The sequence below is a fragment of the Fistularia commersonii genome, chromosome 1 (genome assembly GCF_037954325.1).
Source record: "Fistularia commersonii isolate RoL2024-O1a breed Wild chromosome 1, RoL_Fcom_v1.0, whole genome shotgun sequence".
In the NCBI taxonomy this organism is placed as follows: domain Eukaryota; kingdom Metazoa; phylum Chordata; class Actinopteri; order Syngnathiformes; family Fistulariidae; genus Fistularia; species Fistularia commersonii.
Genome location: NC_141284.1, coordinates 29,451,539 through 29,477,761, shown reverse-complemented (window position 1 = coordinate 29,477,761; position 26,223 = coordinate 29,451,539). Strand labels below are relative to the sequence as shown.

General features: G+C 48.4%; 1 protein-coding gene across 3 annotated transcripts; it reads left to right on the top strand.

Moving 5' to 3' along the window:
- Window positions 1-1,310: 1,310 nt before the first annotated feature.
- On the top strand, window positions 1,311-26,223 carry loxl3b (lysyl oxidase-like 3b). 3 transcript variants are annotated; one of them, XM_086159727.1, is made up of 15 exons: window positions 1,311-1,494; window positions 6,390-6,773; window positions 7,468-7,631; window positions 8,228-8,445; window positions 10,213-10,278; window positions 14,634-14,841; window positions 15,648-15,828; window positions 19,780-19,934; window positions 21,485-21,640; window positions 22,963-23,122; window positions 23,728-23,971; window positions 24,456-24,571; window positions 24,884-25,020; window positions 25,281-25,392; window positions 25,478-26,223. In XM_086159727.1, exons 2-15 carry the CDS (start codon window positions 6,395-6,397, stop codon window positions 25,549-25,551), a joined length of 2,370 nt encoding a protein of 789 aa, XP_086015853.1. In that variant the 5' UTR covers window positions 1,311-1,494; window positions 6,390-6,394; the 3' UTR covers window positions 25,552-26,223. The 3 variants fall into 3 exon arrangements, with proteins under 3 accessions (XP_086015853.1, XP_086015843.1, XP_086015861.1); XM_086159717.1 differs by lacking the exon at window positions 21,485-21,640 and adding an exon at window positions 20,613-20,783 and having other exon boundaries at window positions 1,312-1,494; XM_086159735.1 differs by lacking the exons at window positions 10,213-10,278; window positions 21,485-21,640 and adding an exon at window positions 20,613-20,783 and having other exon boundaries at window positions 1,313-1,494.

The window sequence follows — 26,223 nt, the reverse complement described above, 5'->3', positions numbered from 1 at the left end:
TTATTTTAAAACTGTCCCTGCTCCTTTACCATCTACATGCTACTTCCCGTTCTGTTTGTGCTCTTTTTTTGTAACTTGCCTGTGTGTGAGCTTTCCACTGTCCACTCAGTACTGACGTCTGTGAGACTGCGAGGTCTTCGCTCCAGAAGTAACCGACCTTTTCCAAAGCCTCAGAGCTTTTCTCCAGCTGTCTTTTAACAGACAAATAGCAATAGAATTGCAGAAAGGCAGGTGACTGGGAGACGTCGCCCCGTCCGTCTCTCAGCTGCACGGCCGGCTCGAGTTTTCCTTTTGGTTTGTTTGTTTTTGGGATGATTTCCGAGAGCAGCGGTGAATCTTGTCTGGTGTGTCGAGTTCTTTCCCTCGATGGCGACTCGTCCGCCGTCACCTTTGGTCCCGAGGACAGTCGCTCCTCCGGTACCGCAGGAAAGAAGCGGCCGGTCGGCGGCCGGTCGAGCTCTGCGGCCTGTTTCTTCCTGACCTTTCAAACAAAGTGCCTGCAGTTTCTTTTCCTATCAAACACTTGGAGCGGGTTGACGGGAGACACCGATTTGTAAATATGGCTTCCCACTGGAGGTGCTTGTACACGGCAAAAATACATCTTTGTACTTTTTGGAAGGATATTTTATTAAACATTTCCTATCTTGCTCAATTCTTACTCCTTTTTATTTGGAACAAATGTTTCTAATCAAGACGAAGTGTCAGCGGAAGCTCTGCCAAAGGGATGTCTTTAATTCTGGTTCAATATTCGTTTTTTAAAAGTGTCAGAGCTGGAAAATTCAACCGAATGAAACCATTGAAGTCGCTTTTGGTCCAAACTGGTTTCCAACACATCAGCTGCCGCTGCAGCGCCGCCACATGTTAGAAACATGGATAATATCGACATTTCTTTCATGGTGGATTTCATGTTAAAATACTGCTTTAGCTGGTCATCCTGTGGAAATTATTCCCGTGGGATCGTTTTGCAACAGCAGTCTCAGTCTGGGGATGTTTTTCATTTAGTGGGGGTGGGGGGGGCAGGGCTGCCGGGAGACCCGTCCTGGATTTCACTTTCAAACTGAAAGAAGTTGTTCGTTTATGATATTTCGTGGGATTGAAGACCGAGGCGATCTCCCGGAAAGCACACTTTCACTGCGTGTGCGTCTTTTTCCGCTCGTAAATCCCTGCAAGCAAGTCGAGCGGGAGGCGAGAGGGAAGAAAAGTCCTCGACTGGACGCCGTGTTCGGGCTGAAGCTGTGAAAGAGAGTGTGTTTGCAGGGGCAGATCCAGCAGTCCAGCCCTCCCAGGGAAGCTCCTCCGCCTCCATCCTCCTCCTCCTCCTGGTGAAGCTGTACAGCTGGCACTGAAGCAGCAGCCGCCGCCGCCGCGCACACTGGGAAGATTCTGGAAGTGGCCGACACGAATGAAGCGGAGATTCCGGATATCTTGTCCTTTCAGGTTCAACTTCTGGCTTTTCCGAGACTCAGCGAAGAGCGTCCCGTCCTGGACCAGGAGGTAAGCGACGGTGATGGAAGCTGAAGCCCATTTCTGTCCGGACTATTTCATTCGGATCCCATCTACCGGTCGATTTGAAATTGGAAATCAAAAATAATGGAAAAAATGTGAGTTGGTTTAAAGTATAAAATCTAGAAGGATCGCTATCCACCCTCTTTAAGTCCCGGCAGAGCCTCGCAGCTGCTGGCAAGAGCCTGCATTTCAAGGGCCTCCTACTTTTTTCCATAATTTTCAAAGTCCTTGTTGAACTCCCTCAAGTGCTTTTCACGGAGGAAATAAAGTGAAAGGCATGAAATGCAAGGCCGGTGAAAGATGGATCCGTGCTCGGCCTTTGCTTGGCCACTTCTGGAGCCTCAGGCTGGAGTCCAGGTTGATTTCAAGACTTGCCTCCCCCTCGCAACTTTATGCGGTGTTTCAGCCCCAGTGAAAGTGGGTTAAATACATCCCATAAATCCACTCGGCATGTAAAAGAGTTTAATCAGCAAATACTCAACGGGATTTCCATGATTATTATTATTTCTTCTTGTTAAAGGCGTCATTATGTAACATTTGTTCAGAAAACAGTTGTCAGCAGTGGGTCGTCTGATGTTCCTGCACCATTTTCTATTTGGGCTATTTGTTAAGCAAGTTAATGAGTGACCCCTGGACCCCTGGACCCCGTGACCCCTGGACCCCGTGACCCCTGGACCCCGTGACCTCTGCTCCTGCTCCGTACATTCTGTCTTTATGTTTTCTTTTGATTTTTTGTCGTTTCATGTCGACTTTCCATGCCATCAGATACGGGTGTGTTTTTTATGGATTTGTTGAAACCAAAGTTCTCCTGGTGTACAAGTGTTTATGAGAAGTATTTATTAGAGGTATTAGAAGAGATGCTGCATCTGCTCGGCTGAAAGCTGGAACAGACATCCTGTCAAAACGGCGCCCGCCGTCTTTCTCCCGTTTGACGTGAATGGTTTTCATCACGCGACATTGACTTGTTCACATCCGGTGTTGGTGATTTGCTCCGACGGAACCCCATTTTCACCCGAGCCGGTGTGTCTTCCCGCATATGGTTGCTTGCATGGTCGCTCCAGTGGTCTCATTGCGTGACATAAGTGGCGTGGAGCTCCTTCAAACCAACTCGCTCTGAGACGAGACGGCGAAGGTTCAGTCTGGCGCTGCAAAAGGGCCACAGCAGGACCTTGTAAACTGATGACACGTTTCCAAAAATGTTAGTTTGATGAGCCATTAGCTGATCAATCCGGTAGGTGCACGTTAAGTTATTCTGGCTTTGAAATGGTTAAAAATTGGATCGCGCGCTCAGCGAATGAAAACAATGGTTTCCGTGACCCCCCCTCCCCCCCCCCGCCTTATGACATCACGTAATGATGTCTGTATTTTTGCTCTCTCATGCTGTTGTCCTCAGCCGTCCTCTAGTGGGTTTTTAGGAGATGCGTCCTTCTACTAACAGCAGGAGCTTCGCTTGTGAACAATTAAACAAGTCATTTACTATCCCATAATACCATAATAATGGATTTTGTTTGTTTCTCTCAGTCACAGGGATTTAATGCCGATCCCGATCTCTTTCCCAGAGAGCACTTAACAAATGTCAGGCAAAGTGTAAAGGTCACGTGAAGAGACCAAAAACACAAGGTCAAACCACCTCCCGAAATTGTCCTCCGTGTAAATTTGAGCATCCGGGTTGAGATGGAGGTTCTCGTCCCGGGAAAGATCTGGCCAATTGGAAGCGACCGAATCCACTCTTTCTACGATCCGTCTGTCGAGGCTTAAAGCTGGACGTTTCACCGACACCTTTCTCACCGGTGGAGTTTGAGAACGGGCCGGATTATCGTAGGAAATATTTTGTCCTTCCCCCGAGGAATGCAGTGAGAGGCCCGAGCAGGTCCTGAGCTGTGGGGTTTTGGAGGAAGTGTGTTTTTTTAAAAGCTTGGCGGAGGTTGAACGTCCCTGCACATCCGGAGGGAGAGAAAGAGCGCCAGGCGGCTGGACTGAGGCCGTGGAGTCGTGCCTTCAGTGGAGGGCGAGAGCCTCGAGAGCCTCGAGAGCCACGAGACGGAGCTCAACCCTTTGCTTTTCTCCAGGCTCCAGGCTGGCTGAAAGGACACGGGCTGCTGTGGTTTACAAAAATGGGATTAGTAGCGTCCCTCAAGATGGAAGTCCGTTTGAACCATGTCACATCAACCGAGATCAGGAACAAACCTGCTCTTCGTGTCTCCAAAACCCTGATACGTCACTGACGCGCTCGCATCAGCCACGTGAGCATCTTTATGGTTTCCCATCTCCTGGACGTCTCCGACATCTCAATATTTTCACTTTGGAGTTTTGGAAGGTGTTTTGTTTACAGCTCAACCCAATACAGTATATTAACCCTGTTTTTTAACCAAGCTAACGATCCTGTATCCAGCTGCTCGCTAAATTGAGGAAAAATTGTGGTGAAAAATAACATTCAGAGTATGTTGAACTTTATTCGTATCGTCCGGTTTTGGACACGAATAAAGGTCTGCGTTGGTTCTTCATGCAGAGATGAAGGACCTCGATTGGCCGCTGGCAAATCTGGACCGCAGACCCAAAGCACCATCAGCCTCTTGCCTCCTCGTTAAGAACTCGTTCCCTCGACGGCGACGTGACCCCCGACACTGAACTCGGAGCGACACGGAACTCACCTTCCCTCCAAATGTTGTTGTCGAGTGTGTGTCGGCTCTTTGGTTTTTCAAAGAAACCGTGAATTATTCTTTTCCCGAGCAGAGATGAGCTAGCTGTTAGCTACGAACCGGATGCCGATGTCACGTCCGCGATTATCAAAATCAGAAAAACGTTAGCAGCTCTGGAGGAAATTAAATGAACAAAGGATTTTCGTAAGTTTCCGGGCGATGAAATCGAGCCTCGTCCTTCATGGGCTTGTTGCGGAGCGGCAGGAAACACCGGAACTCCACATTTAGCTAAAAGACATCGGGGACCGTATTTCCAATTGTCAGGAAGAAATGCGTGTTTGGTGTCAAACCGCCTTTGGTCATCGGGATGAAAATAGTAACGGCATTTGTCTAAAACCTACCTGAGGATGGTGAGACGGTGGTTCTCCTCGGTGGCTTCAGGTGACGCTGCCCGGAGTCGACGTGTTTCCTGGTGCACAAAGTGATCCTGGCCGCGGACGACTGCGTCGCTCTCCTACATATTTCGGAAAAAGGGAGCGTCCAGGTTGCGGTCTCTGCACAAACAGGTCACACTACTGTATTTGTGTCTGCGGTGGAATAACTGGAACCCGCCGCCCCCCCACCCCCCTCCCTGAAAGCTTGACCCTTGAGGAAGCCTCCCAGCTCTCAATAGCAGGTCTATGCAGACCTTCCCCGGATAGAGAGCGAATGGACATTTTGTGGAGGAAAGAGGTCTCTTGTTGACTCAGACGTATGAAATATGAAAGTGAACTCAAAGAGCGGCCTGTTCGCCGGAGAACAACCGAACCCCCCCGGGTGGAATTCCGCCGCTGTGATTTTGTAAAACGTACGCATGCGGGTCTCTTTTGCCACGGCTCCGCTCGGCGGCCCACGGCTCCGAGACGCTGTTCTTTCGGGCATCGGACCGGAGCGAACGCTGGCCGGATGTTCCAGTCGGGCCAACTCTGCTTCCACACGCCGCATATTTTCAGCCCCGCTTTGTTTGCCCTCCTGGTTCCAGCGGCAGGGCGTCCCACGGTGGTGGAGGCCCTCACTCTTTGCCTCAGCACTGTCAGGAAACACCGGCGTGGAGAGAAGGGTACGGGAGGGAAAAGTTAATGTTGTGGGTCATATAAGGAATGTGAGTAATATTGTAATATTGTGAGTGAAGTTGACCCCCTTCAGGCCCCTTCAGCCAAAGAAGATCATTAATAAGCAATAACATGAAGACGATTTCTTTTAATAGATATGAATGAATACGGAGCTGGGATTTGATCATTTCTGTCAAAGCACAAGATGGAGTTCATCATTATGTTCATTTGTACAAAGAATGTTTGTTGTTTCCAAGAGTAAGGCAAAAACTGGACAAATGCAGGTAAACCAAGAATCACAAAAGCGGCTCGTATGGACGTCCCTTGCTGAAAAACGATAAAAAGGGATAAAATGGAAAATAATTCAATGTTTAGACAAAAAGGAAAACAAACAAACAAGCAAAAAGTCACCAGATCAATGAGCATATCGTTGAAAAAAAGACAGTGGCAGAAAATGCACAGCATACTATTAATGGGCAAATAAGAAATCAATTAAATTAGATTATTTTTAGGAGGATTGATTACATGGCCCTTGATGAAGTGCAATAATAACAATAATGAATAATAATTTATCCTTCATTCATCCCCGTGGGTAAATTGGTTCTGTGCAATGAAGCCATCATGGATGAACATGCGCAGTACGTTACCAGTACGTTACCAGTACGTTACCAGTACGTTGCCAGTACGTTACCAGTACATTACCAGTACGTTACCAGTACGTTACCAGTACGTTGCCAGGACGTTACCAGTACGTTACCAGTACGTTACCAGTACATTAACAGTACGTTCCCAGTACGCTGCCAGTACATTACCAGTAGGCTGCCAGGGAAGCAGCAAGGGCTTCAGCATGTAGTATAACAACACTTGGACACACTAGGAGAAGTCGTGAATCCAACCATGAAACTCGCTCGACCTCCTGCGCCCGACGCCCCGATAATGAGATCGAAAGGCCACAGCAACATTTGACTACGATTAGCGATGAAAACACTCCAGCTGGTCTTTAGACGTGGACGGAAATGAGATGGTCCCATAGTATTCATGTCTGACGGAAGCCCAGCAGAATATTCCCTTTGGCAGATAGATTTAAATCGGAGCTTCTCGGAGTTCCGCTGAAAGTAGTTTCCTAACGCTGGTTATCGTTTTATCTTTGCAGCTGAAATGATGAGTTGCGGTCAGCGGCGGCAGCTCGCCCTGGGCTTCGTGTTGGCCTTGTGGCTGCCTTCCTGTTCAACCCATACCACACCGGCCGCCGCCGCCACGGCAACGGCCCCGCCGGCGACCCGCCCGCCGGCGACCACCCCCTCGCCGGCCAGGCCTTCTCCCTCCGCTCGGGCCCAGACGGGGATTCTCAGGTTCCGGCTGGCAGGGTACCCCCGGAAACACAATGAGGGGCGGATAGAGGTTTTCCACAAGGGCGAGTGGGGAACCATCTGCGACGACGACTTCTCCATAACCAACGCCAATGTTCTGTGTCGCCAGCTGGGCTTCGTGTCTGCCACCGGATGGACTCACAGTGCCAAATATGGCAAGGGCCAAGGTACGGCGACCGCCTCCGCATCCGAGCGTCCGATCGGCTTTGGCGAGCCCGGGAGGATCAGCGGGCTCCCCTGCCCGTTGAGTCTCTCCCAGCCCCCAGGAAATAAACCGACCATATTGGATAGCGGGCCGTACAACCGCACCGTCTTCAGTTCCTCTGGTCTACCAGGATCTGTCCGTGTGGGTTCTCCATGTTCTCCTGCCAGGGGGCTCCGCGGGTTCTCCATGTTCTCCTGCCAGGGGGCTCCGCGGGTTCTCCATGTTCTCCTGCCAGGGGGCTCCGCGGGTTCTCCGTCTTCCTCCCGCAGTCCAAAAGCAGGCAGCAGCCATATTGAAGACGCCGTTGTCCTTCGGTGTGAACGAGCGTGTGAATGGTCGGATGTCTCTATATGTGGCCTGTGATTGACGAGTGATCCCTGAATGCCCGGTGTCTGCAGGGACCGGATCCAGTTACCACATCCGCCGTGAAGCTGTGCGCAAAGTGAATATTGAATTATAATTTGACAAAAATTTGAATGCCCCTCAATTAAAAGTCGGCCAATTAGAAAATAGGATCAGTAATTGCTGATGTTGAATCAAAAACGCACGTCAAGGTTCACAGTTGGAGTCGGCCTGCCGGGGCTCACCCCCCCCACGCCCCGCTTCTCCCGATCGGTCAGGTTGGCGTCACCCGAACCCTCTGCTGCTGCTTGCAGGGAAGATCTGGCTGGACAACGTGCAGTGCAACGGAGGCGAGAAGAGCATCGAGCTCTGCAAGTCTCGCGGCTGGGGCAACAGTGACTGCACTCACGACGAGGACGCCGGCGTGGTGTGCAAGGACGAGAGGATCCCCGGCTTCGTGGACTCAAATATTATTGACGTGAGTCAGTAAAGACGCGGACGAATACAGGTTTTGTTTTATTCCGTCACGCAAAGGTTTCGAGTCCGTTGAGCGACACCTGTTATGCCAAGACCTGCCGGCACTCGCCTTTCTGTGGACCGGAAGCAGGAGGCTGACCTTTGGTCAACAAAAAAGACAGAATGAAACTTTAGATTTTGAACGCTGCTGTTTTTTGTTGTCTGATGTATGTGATATTTATTAAGAAAAAAAAAAAGCGTTGAAGTTAGCGTCACCAGCTCAGAGAAGACAAGAAGGAAAACTGGTGCACGGGAGAAACATTTTTGCATCCTAACTTGGTCTTTTGATGTAAAAATAAAAACGAGAAAACGGTCGGTCGCATACGATCTTTATTTTCCTGTCGGTCGGGGCGGACGGAGGCCGACTCATTGAGTGTCATTTCCTTGAGGTCGAGCAGCCGCGCCTGAGAATTGGTTTTTACTTTCGGCCTCCTCTTTGCAGAAGCTGGGTTTCCCAGCAGGGCCAGACGCTAACCGAACCGCTCGCTAAGTTACCTGAACATCTCGCCGTTCGATTTCAAAGCGGATGAAATAACCGGGCCGACGGTCTCCCGCCAGGTTACCATCGAGGAAAACAAGGTGGAGGAGGTTCGTCTGCGGCCCGTCGTGGCTCCGGCCAGGAAGAGGCTGCCCATCGCCGAGGGCGTGGTGGAGGTGAAGCACAAAGACGGCTGGGCGCAGGTCTGCGACCTGGGATGGACCATCAAGAACACGCGTGTCATCTGCGGCATGTTGGGGTTCCCGCACGAGAGGAAGGTCAACAAGAACTTCTACAAGTAGGTGACACAGTTTGAATGGACGAGCGTCATGGCGACGCCGTCGGTCGGACGAAATGTCTTTTACTTTTGGTTTCTTGACGACTCTTGTGTCTCCATTTTAACTTTCAAGCCGTGTCAGATTCATGTCGGGTGCTGGAGCTTAAATCCCCCGTTGGAGGGTTTGTGGGAATTCTTATGATGAACTAGAAATCTTTAAGCCTCCAGGGCTGAGGCCAGGGGTTTGAGACCACTCTGGCTAAAACCGGTGATCCAGATCAGGAAAAGAGCAATCCAGCTGTCTAAAGATTATGCCCGAGATTAGGCGAATGACTTCATGCAGTCATTCCTCTTTTGTGAAAAGGCCGACCGATTTACTTTCTTCCCAAAATGCTAAACTCTGACCGATAACAGAAGACAGGAATACCGGAAGCTCTTGAAAGTGTTTTCTGTCGCTCTGAGCCAATAGGCCACCGAGGAAAGGAGTGTCATTTTTTTTTTTAGTGTATGTTTTGTGTGTGTGTGTGTGTGTGTGTGTGTTTGTGTGTGTGTTTAGACTTTGCATGGACAGTCAGTGCACAGCTGAGTCACACATTTTACATTTCATGCTCTTTTTTGAGAGGGTGTATCAGAGGCAGTGGTGAGATTGGGACGAACACACAGCTTTGGTTTCCAGTTCAAATGTGGATTTGTATGAGCGAACGCACGTCCAACTCACAATTACGGATTTGAAAATGATCTTTCACAAGTTAATCATGTTCATCCAGACATGGATGATTATCATGGTTTTATTAACTTCCTTCCTTATTCCAACACTTCTTTGCTGATTTGGCTGTTAAACTTTTTAAAATGTCATTTAAAGCCGTCAAGATATGATTGTGAAATGACTTTACAATGTGCTGCTTAAAAGCGGTCGGATCCGAACGCTCGCATCAGAATCCAGGAGCCGGAAAGCCTTGCTCGGCCTCCGGCGTCCTCTGCTCGCGCCCTGCTCAGCACACATGGCGAGGCCCCGCCGGTGTTTCACACCGGTTTGTGGGGAATCATGTGTCGTCTCTCAGGTGAGCTGAGGCTGGGACTCTGGAGGTGTGTGTGCGTGTGCGTGTGCGTGTACGTGTGTGTGTGTGTGCGCGTGCCTGGTCCCAGAAAGCAAACACTGAGCTTTTCCACAGATTAGCCAAGCTGTAGTTCCGGCTCCAAGTGTTTACAGCTAATGACATCCAACTTTGTTCTAAGCGGTATTTTGTTATTTTGCTGTAATCAGGAGGCTGCGACTGCGAGCGACTTCTCTCCGTCTTCTCTCCGGGGCTCAGTTTGTCCAAGCAGCAGTGAAGTGACGCTCCCACGACCATAGCGTCCTCGCTTTATCCTCCAGAGTAACATTAGCTTTCCATGCTAACCGCCGCTCCTCAGTAGAACTGTCGAGGAGGCAGACGGTTGGATTTGCCAGACAAGTCATTCTTTAGAAAGTCAACAAAGTGGCCGTTTTGTTGTCCATCGGGCCTCAGGCGTGGTTTGCTGGACCGGGAGCGTCCGAGTGAGAAGCTTCATGGGACCCGAAAGGGTGGAAAATCTCTCTAATTGTGCTTCTCCTCCTTATTTGGTCTCCGGGCTCTGCTACGCGTCCTGGAGACGTGTGGAATGTGAAAAATGTTATCGCCACCGCTGACCCTTCTGCACGAATACATTTTTGTGCGCGCGCATGTGTATGAGAACTCGCAGGCGCCGAGTGTTTGCATGTAGTCCCTCTGCTAGATGTGATGGAATCCAACTGTCCGATTGTTGCAGACATGTGAGAAAGCGAGCGGCGGAGAAGGTCCCCGGGTCAAAGGTTAATGTCTCGGCGGGTGAAAGGTACACCGTGGCTGCCGCAGAACCCGCCGTTCGCCCCTTTGCCTCTTTCCGACAGCGGGTTTCCTGTAGGAGTAGATGGTCTCTTTCTGTGGGATGCAGAACACCTTGAAACCCAACAAGTTGATTCTACACTGGAAATGTAGGAAACTGGTTGCCTTGAAAAAAGCAGGTGTTAGTTTATTCGGCAGGAAAAACGGGGAACTAAAGGGGTCTGAAAAAGCCGGCGTCGATGACTTTCTCAAGATTGACTTCTATTTGCTTGCCTTTTTCATGGCATCAGTGTCCCGGTCGTCCCCTCGACCTGCCGGATTTCACAGCCCGTGTGTGACATCCGGCACGTGAGCGGCGGCGTCTGGAGTTCCTTCCAGTTTAAACTCGCTTTTCAAGCATGTAGATCGACGATTGCAGACTGACACCAACTCAATGAAGGTGTAAATGTATAGAAACTTCTTCTTTAAGCTGCAGAGGAACGGTCAGTCTGTGCCTTGTGAGCGACCGCCGCCCGAGTTTCCAGCAGATCCTTTCTTTGGATCTCATGCAGGAGCTGGAACATCTACCGTGGGGGGGAACTCGCCGGCTAGATGCTCCGGGTCCTTCAACTTAAACAATCTCATGACTGCTAAAGTGGTAAACTCTGCAAATTATTCAAATAATCAGCCGTTTATAGTTGCTTCCATTCAGCTTTAGGCGGGTCCCCGGCTGAGGTCTTTGACTTCACCGTTCTTGGACGTGTTGTGACAATTGTGAATTGCACTCAATGATCCGTAGCGTTATTTGAATCGGTATTTGTGTAAATGACCTCCTGGGTTGAAAGAAAAATTCAAAAAGAAATGATAAGTATCGTTTTGGAACAGTTGATAGGATGCAATCTTGTCACTTCCTTTTCCCAAAACAAAGGTAGCTGTAGTTTTATCAGATTCAAAAACAGTAAAGACTGTGGGGGGGTGTACTAGTATATCTTTTTATTTCTATTTTTTCAATTGATAAGTTGAAATAACATGAGTGACTGACTGTGTGATCACAGAACATAAAGTTTAAACAAAAAGTCTGAGCTGCTTTTTGTGCATGCCGACAAATCCCATGAAAACAAATTATAACTGCCAAAACCACACACACACACACACACACACATTACATTGCATTTGGCAGACGCTTTTATCCAAAGCGACTCACAATAGAGGACATAGGGACTGCAAATACACTTGCAAATACACGATGCACAGGAAATATACAGAACAGAACACACACACACACTTGGCGACGCAATCCTTTACACCAATAGTGTGTGTGCTGAAGTTTAAAAAGCTGTGGACCTCAGACTGGTGATCATCTGAGCCACACAAGCACAGCATCGACTGCCGTGTTAATGAAACGGAGTGATCGGATGGACTTTGAACATGTAAAAATAAATGCAGAATGATCCTGATATAACCTGATATTTAAAGCAGCTGTTATTTTCACAAGAGAAGGGTATTTTCTCTCTATTCCCTAGTTTATTGAATCCACAAACAACTTTCTCCCCTGTATTTACAAACTGTCCGCCCAGCCCACCGTCACACAGAAGTTCTTTATGAAATTGTTCATTCTCAGATTCCAGAAACTATTTCATCCGTGGTTGTTTGAGGAAGTAACTAATAAGGCTGTTTTTCCTCGTATACAAGACTGAAATATTGTGCTATTGTTAACTCCATAGAACAGAAAAGGAGAAGGTGGGAAGGAAAGAGTGAAAAGGTGACACTTTTTGTTTTCATGGCTTTTGCTGCGCGACCAGAAGTAACTGATTAATAACGTGATGATCAATTTATTAACAGTTATATCTCCATCCTATGACGTCGCATCCCATCCTAGGATTGATGCGGCAACCAAGGGTCACACTGACTTACTAATTGCTGTAATCATGTGATCGCTAAAACATTTTCAACTAACAAACATTCAAATGCCCGTGTATTTAATAACTGGGACAAACGTATGTGGATGAAGTTACACTCGTTTTAACATTTTTTGCACTTTTATCTGAGTTTGTTAGTCAGGCGCTTCAACGGCCTCGGCTGAGAAAATGTTTTCCTCTTTTCACGGAAACGTATGACGGCCAAACCTCAAACGTGCGCAACAAGTGCTCGCTGTGTTGAAAGCATCCACATGCATTTGTCCGTTCTCCGACAGGATGCTGTGTTGATAAAGCAGTCCCGGGTTCTCTGTTTCCCCGGTTTATCATCTTATTTCTGTTAACGTGCTTTTAAAGAGGATGTGCCACCTTCAGCGTCTTAAACTCAACACATTGTAAAGTTTAATGTCCGTCGGTTTCACAGCCGATGAGGACATGAAACCTCTCGCAAAGGTGTGGCCTCGACTAGTTTTTATAAACTGTAAATACCAGACATGATTACATTTTTCAAAGGTAATATTTCTATTCAAATTCAAATGTATTTATTCATCTCAAAATGTATGCCTGCCTTTCTTTTTTGAGTTCATATTTTCCATGGTTATTTCCAGGTTTTTATATTTTCCTGATGACGGCAGGCAAATCTTGGAATATTTTAAACAGCACCAAAATAGAAACAAGGGTGCAACCATAAATAATTCAGACGGATCGGCGAAGCCGTTCTTAATAAATCATTGTTCCCATATTTAGGCATTGTTTAATAGTGCTTACAGTATATGCATTACTGCTTCTCCAAAACACAGAAATATATAAAACAGACCGCAGGAGGTCATCATATATGAATTATGGATGGGAGATTTGGCCCAACCATAACTGGCTCTGCTACAGCCGCTGTTTCAGGTATTTTATTTTAACACAAGTATTTTTTTCCCCTTTCACTCCCACGCCACCCCACTTTTCACCCTATATTTTTTAATCATTATACTTTTAGGAAACCCTTGTGAGAAATAGCGGACGGGGCGGCCGTCCCCTCCCCTGGTGGTGTCGGCCGGAGAGCCCCCCCTCTCCGGCCAGGCTAGCGGGGGTTACATGTGCCGACCGCCGCCTTGACCCGAGGCTCTGAACGTGGCACTGAACGTGGCACATCCTCCTCAACGGCCCGACGCCGTCCATCTGTGACCGCTCGTGTTCCATATGTCACTTTTCTCCTGTTTGCCTCCTGCAGTCCCTGTGCTGCCCCTCCGTGCAGTCTAACCCAATGTTTACCTTGCAGGCAGGCATCCAAAGCTAAAGCTAAGTCTAAGGCTAAACACAGCAGCCCCGGCAAAAGGTAATCCGGGGATAAACTTTGGGTACGTTGGGTCCGAGGCGGCCGGCGCGCTCGGCTTCCACTGCGATGCCCCCCCGTGCTGCTCGTAGCAAACAGGATTTCTAGCGGCCGGAGGGAAGGGGGAGACGTTTCCAGATGTTTCCATTAGGTGGAGAGGCTGCAATACAAGATGTGCCTGTGCTCTTACAAATCTGCCAATCAGTTTAACTGGACACAGACATGCAACAAAAACAGTTTTGTGATTTGGAACACATTGGAAAAAGTTGTCTATTAAAAAGCACAAATGTAATATTCCACATTCACACACACAGAATATGAATATATATATATGGGTCACAGAGTAATTTTTTATGTCTGTTGTTTTGGTTGTAAAAATGGGGTGCAGCTGGTGAAGTAGTCGACCAGCTCCGCCTTCATTTTGTCCTGTGCTAAACTTTGTCTTAACCTTTAACCTTAACCTTTCACAACTAGTTTCTTAGCGGAATAAATGGGTGGTGGGTTTTAAGATAAAATATTAGACCGACACTTGAAAATATTTTTGCTGTCGATAAAAAATGGCAAATCGACAGCGTTTGGTAAGATAATTTTGTTGCTGTGTTTCCGGCCGTCCACCTCGGCCAGCGGTGAGGTGAAAGCTTCTCTTTGGTCTGACGGCCGGATGTCGTTCTGCCACGGGAGGGAGGACCTCCGGGCGGCGAGTCTCCTTCCAGAGAAGGCCTGGCTGACAACCAAACAGCGCTGAGATTAGTTTGAGGTCTTATTTGCTAAACGACTCTAGTTTCTTTTTAAAAGCCCCGCTCCCCGTACGGCTGCGGCGCTCCGTGCGTCTGGAGACACACTTGGCTTCGGTTGCGGGCGAACGGGATGGCGTGGATTTCACGGCGCGAGGCTCAGTCGGCCGGCGCTGCGCGGGTGTGATATTCACAGTTTGCATTGACACAAATGACAGGCACATTCCAGTGTTACCGCAGGCAAGCAGAGGTGTGTCGCCGCTGGACTCGTATCTTGTACTTACACCGACCCCGTGATGAGCGCCATAATGTCTGGCTTTATTTTAAAATCCCATTTCTGGAGTTTACCTGTAATAATGATTTGGTGCGAGTCCCCTGTGTTTCACACACACTCCTTTCCGTCGCCCTGCAGGTTATATATGGAACGGCAGAAGAACCACTACCTCATCCACTCGGTGGCGTGTACAGGTACGGAGGTGCACCTGGCCGCCTGCCCCCTGGAGTTCAACAAGCCCAACAGCACGCTGTCCTGCCAGGGCGGCACGCCCGCCGTCGTTAGCTGCATGCCGGGGCCGCACTTCATTCAAAACGGTGCCCTAAAGAAGAAACTGAAAATTTCGGTAACATTGAATTGCAGCATGTCACTGCCGTTCTTTTGCAGGTGGTGAAATCTAGGATAAAGAGGACCGACGTCCTTCGGTGGGCCGGCAAACCAACACGACCGGAAAACCAAAATGTATCTCTATTGTAAAATTCAGTTTGTGATTTCCTCCAGTTTCTTTAAAGAAACCGTTTCCATTCCTTACAATACAAGACGTCCTCATGATCATTTTTTTTTAATTTTCAAATTCAATTTTTGGATCATTCCAGGCGTTTTCTCGCAGGTTTTCCGATCATTCGTTGCAAGCGTTTGTATAGTCGTGGTCAAGTCTTGTTGAAGATGTTTGACCTCCTCCCGGGTTCTAATGGACCGCGGGAAGTTTCCAGTCTATCGCCGTGGCGTTCGGGGGGGGGGGGCTCTCCCTGATCACGGGGACCCTCATAGAGGTCATAGAGGTCACAGAGGTCACAAAGTCTTCTGTGCTTTGAAGATTCAAAGTGTTTGTTGTGCGTGTTTGTCCGGACATGTATTTCCCTGTACAATGATATTGACAGTGCAGCCTGATGGTAGCCGTTCATGCTCTTGATTAAACGATCTCTCAGATCTTCTTAGTGAAATGTTGAGGGAAAAAAGGAGGATTGTTCACATTTGATATATAATATGATGTTTCTTTATGTTCTCTGCGGAGTTTCTCGACTGTGTTTAAAACCATTCTGTATTTAACTCGTAAGTTCAGGCTAAAGGCAGCGTGTTTACCTGTTCTTAGACAGAGCGGTCAGAAGGACGGGCCTCCCTGGACTCAGATGTGTGTCGCTGTTCTTCCAGACCAAGGTGAGGCTGAAGGGCGGCGCCAGGCTGGGCGAGGGCCGGGTGGAGGTGCTGAAGAACGGCGAGTGGGGGACGGTGTGCGACGACCGCTGGAACCTGCTGTCGGCCAGCGTGGTCTGCAGGGAACTGGGTTTCGGCAGCGCCAAAGAGGCTTTGACCGGAGCCCGGATGGGTCAAGGTTTGGATCGAAGATTTTTGCCCGTCTTGGGGTCACGGAGTTCTTGGGTCGTAACAAAGGGTACAAAAGGACCCGACGAGATTAACGCCGAATGAAACTAAATTCCACGTGACCGAGCCTTTTTTACTGCACAGAAGATCGTTTTCATGTTAATCCGGTTGGGTTCAAACCAATTTGGCAGGATTTCCTTCCCTTTTGTCTGTAAATCGGCGAGTGTTGAGGTTTGAACGCCCCAGCACGCCGCAGCGATAAACACACCCCCTTTGGTTCATAATTAAAGTGTTTTAAACCAGTGTCTGGGATTTAGCCGCTTTTACAATATATTACGTGGCTGTTTTTAAAAAAAGAATCTATTTTTTAAACAGTACTGCATGTTAAACCCCAAATGAGACAACCGCAGCGTGCATCGCCTCAGGATTCTAATTTCCATGTGACAATCAGGATAGAGCAGAAAACTGCCTGATATCGGCAGTCTCTCATTCCCCGTTTAAAAGCTACTAAAATGTGTCTAAAAGGTGAGGGTTCTTCTTCTTCTTGTCTGGAAAAGGCTTCTTCTTCATGACGGCTCCTCCCGGCTGCTTCCGTCTCAGTTGCCGTCGAACATGAAAACCACTAAAACCTCATTCCAGAGCAGCAAAAACTGAAGGAACTAAATTCCGAGCAGTTTTATTTGATTTTTTGTGTGTTTCCCAGTGGACTGGTTGTATTTCTCTGCAGCTGGAGAGGAGGAGGGTTTGGGGGTTTGGGGGTTCGGGGCGTCACATTCACATGCTTTTTTTCTTTGCGACAACCTGATAGGAAGTAACGTGTGTGTCTCCTCCCGTCTTCCGCGACAACATTTTGCTGACGGACGGCGCGGGAGAAACAAACTAACACTTCAGCAGAATGACAGAAACAATCCAAGGAAAAAGTGATTTCAGAAACGCGTTTGCAGGTTAGATTGTGATCTGCAAATGGTGAGAGCAGGGAGCCGGTGGAGGAACATCTAGAGAGGTGGAGGTGTGAGCTGGACAGGAGAGGAAGGAAGGTTTAGTGGCAGCAAGACACAAGATTTGTGTGTGAATGAGGAACGCTGAGGCTACAGGGAGTGGAGATCAAGAAGACGCTAGAGCGTGTGGAGAACAGGTGAAGAAACGGGTTCCAGCAGGTTGGAATGGGTGGAGAAAAGTGTCAGGGGTTCAGAGAGATAGAAGAACATCGGCTGGAGGTGGCAGAGGTGAAGATGCTGAGGTTCTCTGTGGGAGAGACCAGGATGGAGAGGATCAGGAAGGAGTCCATCAGAGGGACGGCATGTTTTGGAGATCAAGCCCTCTGAGATGGTCGGGTCTTGGACAGAGGAGGGAGATCTGATATATTGGCAGACGGATGATGGAACAGGAGGTCTAAAGGAAGAAAGAAGAGAAGATGGATGGAGGTGGTGAGAGAGGATGTGAAGGTAGCTGGTGTGAGAGGAGGATCCAGAGAACAGGGTGAGATGGAGAAGGTGGACTTGCTGTGGAGACCCTGGAAGGAAAAGACCAAAGGAGAAGAAGTGATTTCATAAACCCTGGAATTCACTCTTTTGACGTCCTTCTTCTTGCTGCACCTTCCTCTTGATATCAGGGTGGAAACTTGAAAAGTTCAATTCTCTTTAAAACTAAGCATCATTTTCTACCTGACCTCAGGTTTCCATTCACTTCTCATCCAGTTGTGACTTCAGCCACAGCAGATGGAAAACACATAAAAATACTTTCTGTCGGTCGTCCCGTCGCCATCTGTCGAGCAGATTCTTCGATCGCCAGCCTTAGTTTGCTGGGCTTGTCTTGAGATGGACTGAAACATCTGGTTTCCTGTCTGCATTCACAGATACTGCAGAAGGCGACGGACGCAATACAATGGAATTATATTGATCGTTAACTACTATTAAATTGTCAAGATTACACATTGCTGTGTTATAGACCAGTTATAAACACATTTACAGCAATACTCAAGATGACAAATACGTGTGTGTGTGTGTGTGTGTGTGTGTGTGTGTGTGTGTGTGTGTTAGTGATTGTGACCTCTGATAAAAGTCCTTAGAAATGACCCCTAGAACAGAGGGAGGGACTAAAAGTCCACTGCCATTAATTGATCAATTAAAGAACAGGGTCCATTTTTATATTTATTGATCGATCTCGCTGCACAAATGTTATGTTATCTGATTTAGTTACATCTGCTCTTTTTCATAAGTTGATCTCTCCAATAATATCACAAAATTTCGGCGCCCGGCTTGCGTTCTGCTCTGCCAGGCCGTCACGTCTCACGGCTCATCGAGAGACGCCGGTATTTGTATTTATTGATGACAACATGACTCTGAACTGGAACGCCTTCCTTCTGTTCCACTTCTGTCTTCGGGTAAATCCATCACCATCGAGGAGACGAGTTAACGGCCGCCGCCAGTCTGAGGTCGTCCGTTTTAAGTCTCGGTTCAAGGCTTTGCCCTCAAAGTCCACATTCCAGCTCTGACCTTCATCCGGGGCTCCTTTTAATCGGGTCGGGACTTTGGAGGCGTCGCCCGCCGTAACAAAGGTCTGTTCTTGATACCTGGTGGTTCCTGGAGTCCGTCAGAGCGCCGGGTCAGTCGTTCGGCAGCAGAGCCTCGCCGAGGCTCCGCCCTCGTCTGCCTTTTGCAACAGTCACTTTACGCTTCTTTTTCCAGAACAAACACACTTTCCATCCTTGTCTCACACAAGTGAATGTACGATCGAGTGGGGAAACTTTGAGAGCTCTTTCATTTAAATAGCACATTGTTTTCATATTTCTCAATTAACTGACCGCTTGCTCTCTCTCTCTCTCTCTCTCTCTTTCTCTCTCTCCCTCTCTCTCTCTCTCTCTCTCTCTCTCTCTATGTCTCTCTCTCTCTCTATGTCTCTCTCTATGTCTCTCTCTCTCTGTCCATGTCTCTCTCTCTCTCTCCATGTCTCTCTCTCTCTCTCTCTCTATGTCTCTCTCTCTCTCTCTCTATGTCTCTCTCTCTCTCTCTCTCTCTCTCTATGTCTCTCTCTCTCTCTCTCTCCGACCCCCTTGAAAGAGTTTATTATCTTAGCTGTGTGATAAAGATCAAGCTCTGGCTAAATATTAGCACTCCCCTCTCATGGTGTGTGTGTGTGTCTGTCTGTCTGTCTGTCTGTCTGTCTGTGAGTGTGTGTGAGTGTTTTTGTGTGTGTGTGTGTTCTTACATGACTCCCAGACCATGGAGGTGAAGAATGGCGTCGCGACACAGGGAACAGATGGCCTTTTGAGAAGCGCTCTGTGTAGACGTCTGATGTGTGTGTGTGCGTGTGTGTGCGTGTGTGTGTGTGCGTGTGTGTGTGTGTGTGTGTGTGTGTCTGTCCGTCCTAGAAAAGTGACATTTCTCCTAGTATTTTAACTTTTCCCACCAGTGGGGAAAGCGCTGCTGTGGATGTCAGTCTGACCTCGGCGTCACCAAGACTCTGACAAGCTGCTCAGCTCCTTCATTTTTAACTTCAATCATTTCCATTGTGATTTTTTTTTTCATCCAACAAAAAACGTAATTTTCCTTTATCCTTTTTGAAACTCTTCCATAATTTAATTGGAGGCTAAAAAAGAAAAAGTGTATTGCAAATGAAGAATTGGTCTTGCTGTAGAGTTAGGGAGTCAAATAAATAAGGGAATGAATGAATCGCATGACTATCGTGGTTTTTGACCTGTAAGGACGACCATCAGCTCATTTTTCAAAAACCAAACATAGATCTAAGAAGTTACTCCAGGTCAACTGTAGCAGGATAGAAACATTGCAGATAAAAAATGAAAAAAGTCAACGTGAAACAAAATATTGACTTCTAGGTGGTCTGAGGTGAAAAAAGGGAAAAAAAACAAAACAAAAGAGTGCAACACCTCAGGCTCGACTGTTTTGTGTTCCATTAGTTTTAATCCTCATGCGGCCTCCTGTTCTCGCTCCCATCTCTCCAGGAATCGGTCCGATCTACATGAATGAAGTGAAGTGCCTCGGACAGGAGAAATCCATCTGGAACTGCCCATTTAAAAACATCAGCTCGGAGGACTGCCAGCACGTGGAGGACGCCGCCGTGCGCTGCAACATTCCCTACATGGGACTGGAGAACTCGGTCAGAGCGAAACCTCCTCACTAAGATCTTTGATTCATGCAAAAGAAAAAACAAACAGTCGAGGGAATTAACCTGCTAGACTACCTTGTCCATGAAATGAGCGAGATTTGTAATCAGAAAGTTTCCTGCTTGAGTTTGTTACTGACCTGAAAGCTTTAGCGTAGAAACAGAATGTGATTTGTCCGTTCATTTATCTGATGTAGGACTTTCTAATATAGTTCTATCTAATCTTGCATCTCTTTTGACGATATTCTTATTAACCAGCGTTTTTCATTCGCTTTTGCCGTGTAACAAAGTCATTGATAAACATGGTTGGTCACGACCCGTTCCCGGACTCTGGTCCGGGAACGGGATTGGAGAGCAGACCTGCTGCTGGCCCGCATGTTTTCAATGCTGGCACACTGGCGTTGGCAGTTTTGCTGGTTTTCTGGACACCGGCCGTTTCTCCACGGCAGAGGGTGTTTCCGGTCGGACCGGACAAAACTCTCGTCTCTTAAAGACACTTGAGGAGGCAGAATAAAAACCGCTCCGCTTTCATGACACGAGCGACGTCATCTTTTAGCAAAGTGTGTTTGTTTTCAAGGTTGCGCTCAGACCTTAAAACAGAGCGAGAGCGATTTATCCTGCCTGGCCTCCGCGCAGCATCTCCCAGGCTCCTAACCACTGAGCTCCTCGCAGATCCGACTCACGGGGGGCCGGACCCGCTACGAGGGCCGCGTGGAGGTGCTGAGCTCGGGCCCTAACGGAACGCGGACCTGGGGCCTGATCTGCGGGGAGAGCTGGACCACCAGGGAGGCCATGGTGGTCTGCAGGCAGCTGGGCTTGGGCTACGCTAACCAGGGCCTGCAAGTAGGTTACTAACACCGATGCTAACTAGAGGCGACTTCCTGCAGCAGAAATTGAAAGGAAAGTGGCCGTTTGGAATATGACATATGAGAATGTAATATACTGTCATGTCACCTCGGGTTCAGACTCCTCCAGGGAAAATTCCTCCCGGGACCTTGTCGGCGTTCTTGTTTCATGACGAGCATTTGGCCATTCTGTTTTTCCCCTAAAACACGGCGGCGGCTTTTCAGTCCGCGTTCGCTCCCGTTTTCAGAAAAGCCAGTAAAAAACCCAACTCGGCGCCAGATGGGAGGAACATCAAGCGACCGGCACATTTTTGGTGAAGCGACAGGATTGAGATTCCCGCTGTTCCATTTGGGGTTTGTAGAGCAGGCTTGAACCTTCTCGCACAGCAGTATATTATCATTTCCATTTGTTGAGCTTTTCTGCCGCAACATAGAACCAAAGGCTATTTTGGTTTCTAAATGTGGGCGGATCAAAACAGCCGCACCCAGAGTTTCTAATCGAGCTCCCCAGCACGGCCCGGTGTTGACCTCAGCCGCAGACCACGCTGACGCCCCTCCCGCCTAGAAAATCTAACCGGGCCGACGCTTGGCTTCGTACGACATACTCTCCACACGAGCGTCTCAGGGTCTCGACCCCGACGTCTCAGACGGGACGGGAAGCGTGTCCCCTCACTGACTCCCAGCAGGGCATGTCTGCAGATCCGGATAGTGGGCGGCCGCAGCACTTACGAGGGCCGGGTGGAGGTTCAGGTCGGGTCCAAGTGGGGCACCGTGTGCAGCACGGGCTGGACCACAAAGGAAGCCATGGTGGTTTGCAGGCAGCTTGGGCTGGGCTACTCCATGCATGCCATCACTGTAAGTAGGACCCCAGGAGTAACTGAAGAGCCCTCTTTCAAAATGACATGTTGGAGAAAAGCGCTGTGTGACCGTGTGAGTGAAGGTTGTTTCACGTTGGAGGCTTATAGAACAGAATACAGGCAGATGCTTTTATCCAGAGCGACTAACAGTGGATTATTATCCCGCAGTCTCTCTTTTCTGAAGCAAATAGAAGCTCCACGTAGTGCTGGAACAAACCCACAGCCGCCTGTAGCGAGAGCAAAGGCTTTTGGATCCGTTTCAACTCCCAGCGGTTCGGTCATCAGTATCGAAATGTGAACGTACTGTCGGTTCAGCTGCCCTCCAGTTCATCAGCTGCAGTTTAGGCTGTTTTAGACAGATTGGAAAAAGGCCCGGCAGACGAACTAGCGCGAGGGGAGAACCCTTGTGAGGAAAATACACAGGGAATACATGGAATATGAAAACAGATATTTCTTTCCCCATAGTTAATCAAGAAAGGGATTGGATTTCATGGCGTGATGTCATCATGACCTCATTGAAATTCAACAAACATGTTTCTCATGCGACTTTCCGCTTGTTTACGTTTCATGTAATTCACGTCAAAGGAACGGTCGACTTTCATCAAATGATTTTCAAGTTCAACACAAATGTGTTACATTAACACGAAAGTCTTATAGACCAAATACATGTCTTATGAGCCTTCTATGTGTCACTTAACTATCCGTTTGTTCCTCGTGTTCCACGATCTGTCATGTCCACGTCGCTGAAGCGTCTCCGTCGAGCCGGTCACGCATGATTGTCGTCGCATCTTGTCGTGGCAACTGGAAGAGATTGAACCTCCTGTTTGAGGGGCTTCTTCCATTCAAATTTTCCTTGAATCAACCTGAAATATGAGTGACGCAAGCGTGTGTGTGTGTGTGTGTGTGTGTGTGTGTGTGTGTGTGTGTGTGTGTGTGTGTGTGTGTGTGTGCGCTTTAATACACTTGTCAATAGGCCGTCGTGTGTATGAAAGCACACATTTATTGTTATCTTTTCCGTATGTATGAGCTGTGAAAAGCAGCTGCGCGACGTTTGAAGCGAGAAAAGATGTCGGCCCGTGTTTTTCTTGTTAATGAATGCAGTAAGCGGTTTGGTTCTGGTATCACTCGGTTCTCCCGCTGACCGTAAACCTGACTTGTGCGCGGCGGCCGGCGGCCAAACATGAGTCACACACATCTGGTTTTCAGAGCGGCGGCGTCCCGTGAACACTGTTCCTCCATCTGCGAATCATTCATTCCTGACCGATGTTTTATTGTCTGTCTGTTCCTCTCACGTCACCGACCCGTCCCCCCAACCGTAAGGAAACCTGGTACTGGGACGGCAGCAACGTTACCGAGATGGCGATGAGCGGCGTGAAGTGCACGGGGAACGAGATGGCGCTGACTCAGTGCCAGCATCACAAAACTGTCAGCTGCCAGAAAGGGGCCGCAAAGTTCGCCGCCGGGGTCATTTGTTCCGAGAGTGAGTGGCTGAAATCATCCGAAGCGAGGAAAAGAAAAAAATGTGTTTTCTAACTTAAAGGAGAAAAAATTAGAAAAAGAATCCCATATATAGAATGAAATATGATTGAACATTTTACAAAAAGCAACAATGTGAAGAAAGGGGCGGTGCAGAGGTCAGTGCTTCCGCCTCACTGCAAGAAGGTCGACCTCAGACCGAGGGCCTTTCCTGGCCCCGCCGCCGACCGCCGACCTGCCCAGGTTGTGCCGTCGGGCTGAGCCGTGACCGCCGGCGTAGACGCCTGCGCCCCCGCGAGCCGGACCGCAGGCGTAGCGCCAGGGATAATGCATGAAATGGTATAGATAAAGTAAATAAATAATAGATAAAGTAAAAACCTTGATCAGGGGCGGCGCCGGAGGTGGAGCCATCGTCTTTGGGAGCAAACATTCCTGCTTGGATTCCCGGCTCCTCCTCGTCGCCGATCAACACACCGAAGCCCCGGCTGCTCCCCCGGCAGCGCTGCTTCGTTTCCCCAAGAGGGATTAATAAAGGATAAATTATTATTAGTTCTACTGTGCTTGGAGGATATTAGAAAGTAACTGGGAATGCTTCGGGTGTGCTTCCAGCGACCTCCGACCTGGTGTTGAACGCCCCTCTGGTCCAGCAGACGGTTTACATCGAGGACCGTCCTCTGCACATGCTCTACTGTGCTGCCGAGGAGGACTGCCTCTCCAAGTCTGCGGCCAAGGCCAACTGGCCCTACGGTCACCGCCGCCTGCTGCGCTTCTCCTCCCAGATCAACAACATTGGCCGGGCTGACTTCAAGCCCAAGGCAGGCCGGCACTCCTGGGTCTGGCACGCCTGTCACGGGTCAGGGTTCTGGCAAAACTGCGTTTTTCTTCAAGACCGGTCGCATTTGTTTGTATTAAGTCACACAGGTGAAGTCTTGCCAATGAGGGGGTTTGTGTTCGTCAAGGAACCTTAAAACCGTGTTGAAAACTACTGAATTAAAATAGAACTATTACAGTCTTTACAGGTTTGATTTGCTCAAAATTAAGGAGAAAGAAATGAAAACCAACGGGGATGATTTGGATTTTTTCACTCTTCGTTTGACTTCATGCAAGAGGTGCAAAGTATTAAAGTACATGGTATCGCTTTTCATTTACTTTGTAAATACAGACCGGTGAACCTCCTCCTTTTAAACTGTCAGATTATTTAAAACACAGCATGCAATCATAGCCGTTAAATGTTTGCTGCTTTCAGCTCTTATGTGAAACTTACCACTGAATTAGAATGGTTTGTGGATTCTAAAACTGTGTGTGTGTGTGTGTGTGTGTGTGTGTGTGTGATGCAGGCATTACCACAGCATGGACATCTTCACTCACTACGACCTGCTGAACTCCAACGGGACCAAGGTGGCAGAAGGACATAAGGCCAGCTTCTGTCTGGAGGACTCAGACTGCCAAGAAGGTGAAGTCATTACTTCGTCACCGAGGCTCATCAGATTGACTGATTTTTTTTTTTTTTTTGGCAGTTATTTTTATTGAAATTCCCAATTCTGGGGGGGATTATTGGAGCAAGGAGAGAGTTTGATTCAGTATCATTGGATTCAATTTTCAGCGATCAAAGTTTCTGTTGGTTTGCAGTATCCTACCTTTTAACGGCCTTCTTCGTTAAAACTTTATTTATTCAGGGAAACCATTCGCAGAAAAAGTGTTCAGTGGCCTCAAAACCGTAAGAATCAGTGAAACCTCGGTGGATGATTCTGTCTCTGCATTCCAGGCGTTTCAAAACGGTACGAATGCGCCAACTTTGGCGACCAGGGCATTACGGTGGGCTGCTGGGATCTTTACCGCCACGACATCGACTGCCAGTGGATCGACATCACCGACGTCAAACCGGGAAACTACATCATGCAGGTGAGCAGGAGGCCGCCGGGCCATGGGGGGAAATAAAAGGCTGAGAAGCACAGCGGCACTTTTGCTCTGACTGTGGTGCCACGTCTTCTCAAGGATTGATGGAAGGACAGGGTGCTTTGGATGAAATGATTCCTTTGTCTTTGGAGTTTGGTTTCTCCTTTTGCTCGACGCATCAAACTCCGGAGGTCTGAGGCCGGTGTTTAAATCAGGAAAGCCTGGTTCTCTCTGACCCTTCTCCGCTCTCCTTCTCGCCCTCTCAGATTGTCATCAACCCTAATTTTGAGGTAGCAGAGAGCGACTTCACCAACAACGCCATGAAATGCAACTGCAAATATGACGGCCAGCGAATCTGGCTCCATAACTGCCACACCGGTGGGTGGCCGGAGGAGACCTTCACCTTCTCTTTTCGGGCCCCTTTTCTCCCACCAGCTTCACTCGGTGTTTTCTCTGCCTGCAGGTGACGCTTTCAGCGAGGAGGCGGAGAGGAGGTTTGAGAAGTACCCCGGACAGCTGAATAACCAGATTTCTTAACCAATACATCAGAAACAGTGTGGCTGTAGCGGGACTTGAAGAACACCTGAAAAAAACCCTTCCCTGCTGAGGACGTGAGAGATGAAGCCCTCGTCTTCACACCGTTCGCAGACGGAGTCCAAAGAATCTCCTCTGCTGAATGACTCATCGATTTGATCTATTATACTTGAATATTCAAGTGCTATTTTTTTTCATCGATTTAATGTGAGTGTATGCTATTTTTTTTGAATCTAAAGTTGTATTTTATGAAGCCAGTCATTAGGCCAGTGTTTGCTAGATGTACAGACATCTGTCAACGTTTGATCCTGGGGTGAAGCGAGATTTGTTCTTATTTCGTTCATTAGAACGACTGACGCCTTCGACTCTCTGACATCACAAAATCCCAAGTGTTTTAGACTATATGTTTGTTCAAACGTGCGGATTTGAGAAAAAGCCTTGACCTGGTTAAAGCATCTGTCTAGTAAACAGGAGATCCTGGGTTAGGGTTGGAATCCTGGGGCGGTCGGAGGCATCGACCCGGTCCGATGGCCGAGCTCCTCCCAGCCGCTCTTCGTGTCGCCTGACGAGTCGCCGGACGCCGGGCTGCTACTCGGGCTGCCGACCGCTTTGGTTCATCCAAATGTAGAGAATAATTTCCCCGTAAGGGATGAATAAAGTGTTGAATATTCAAAA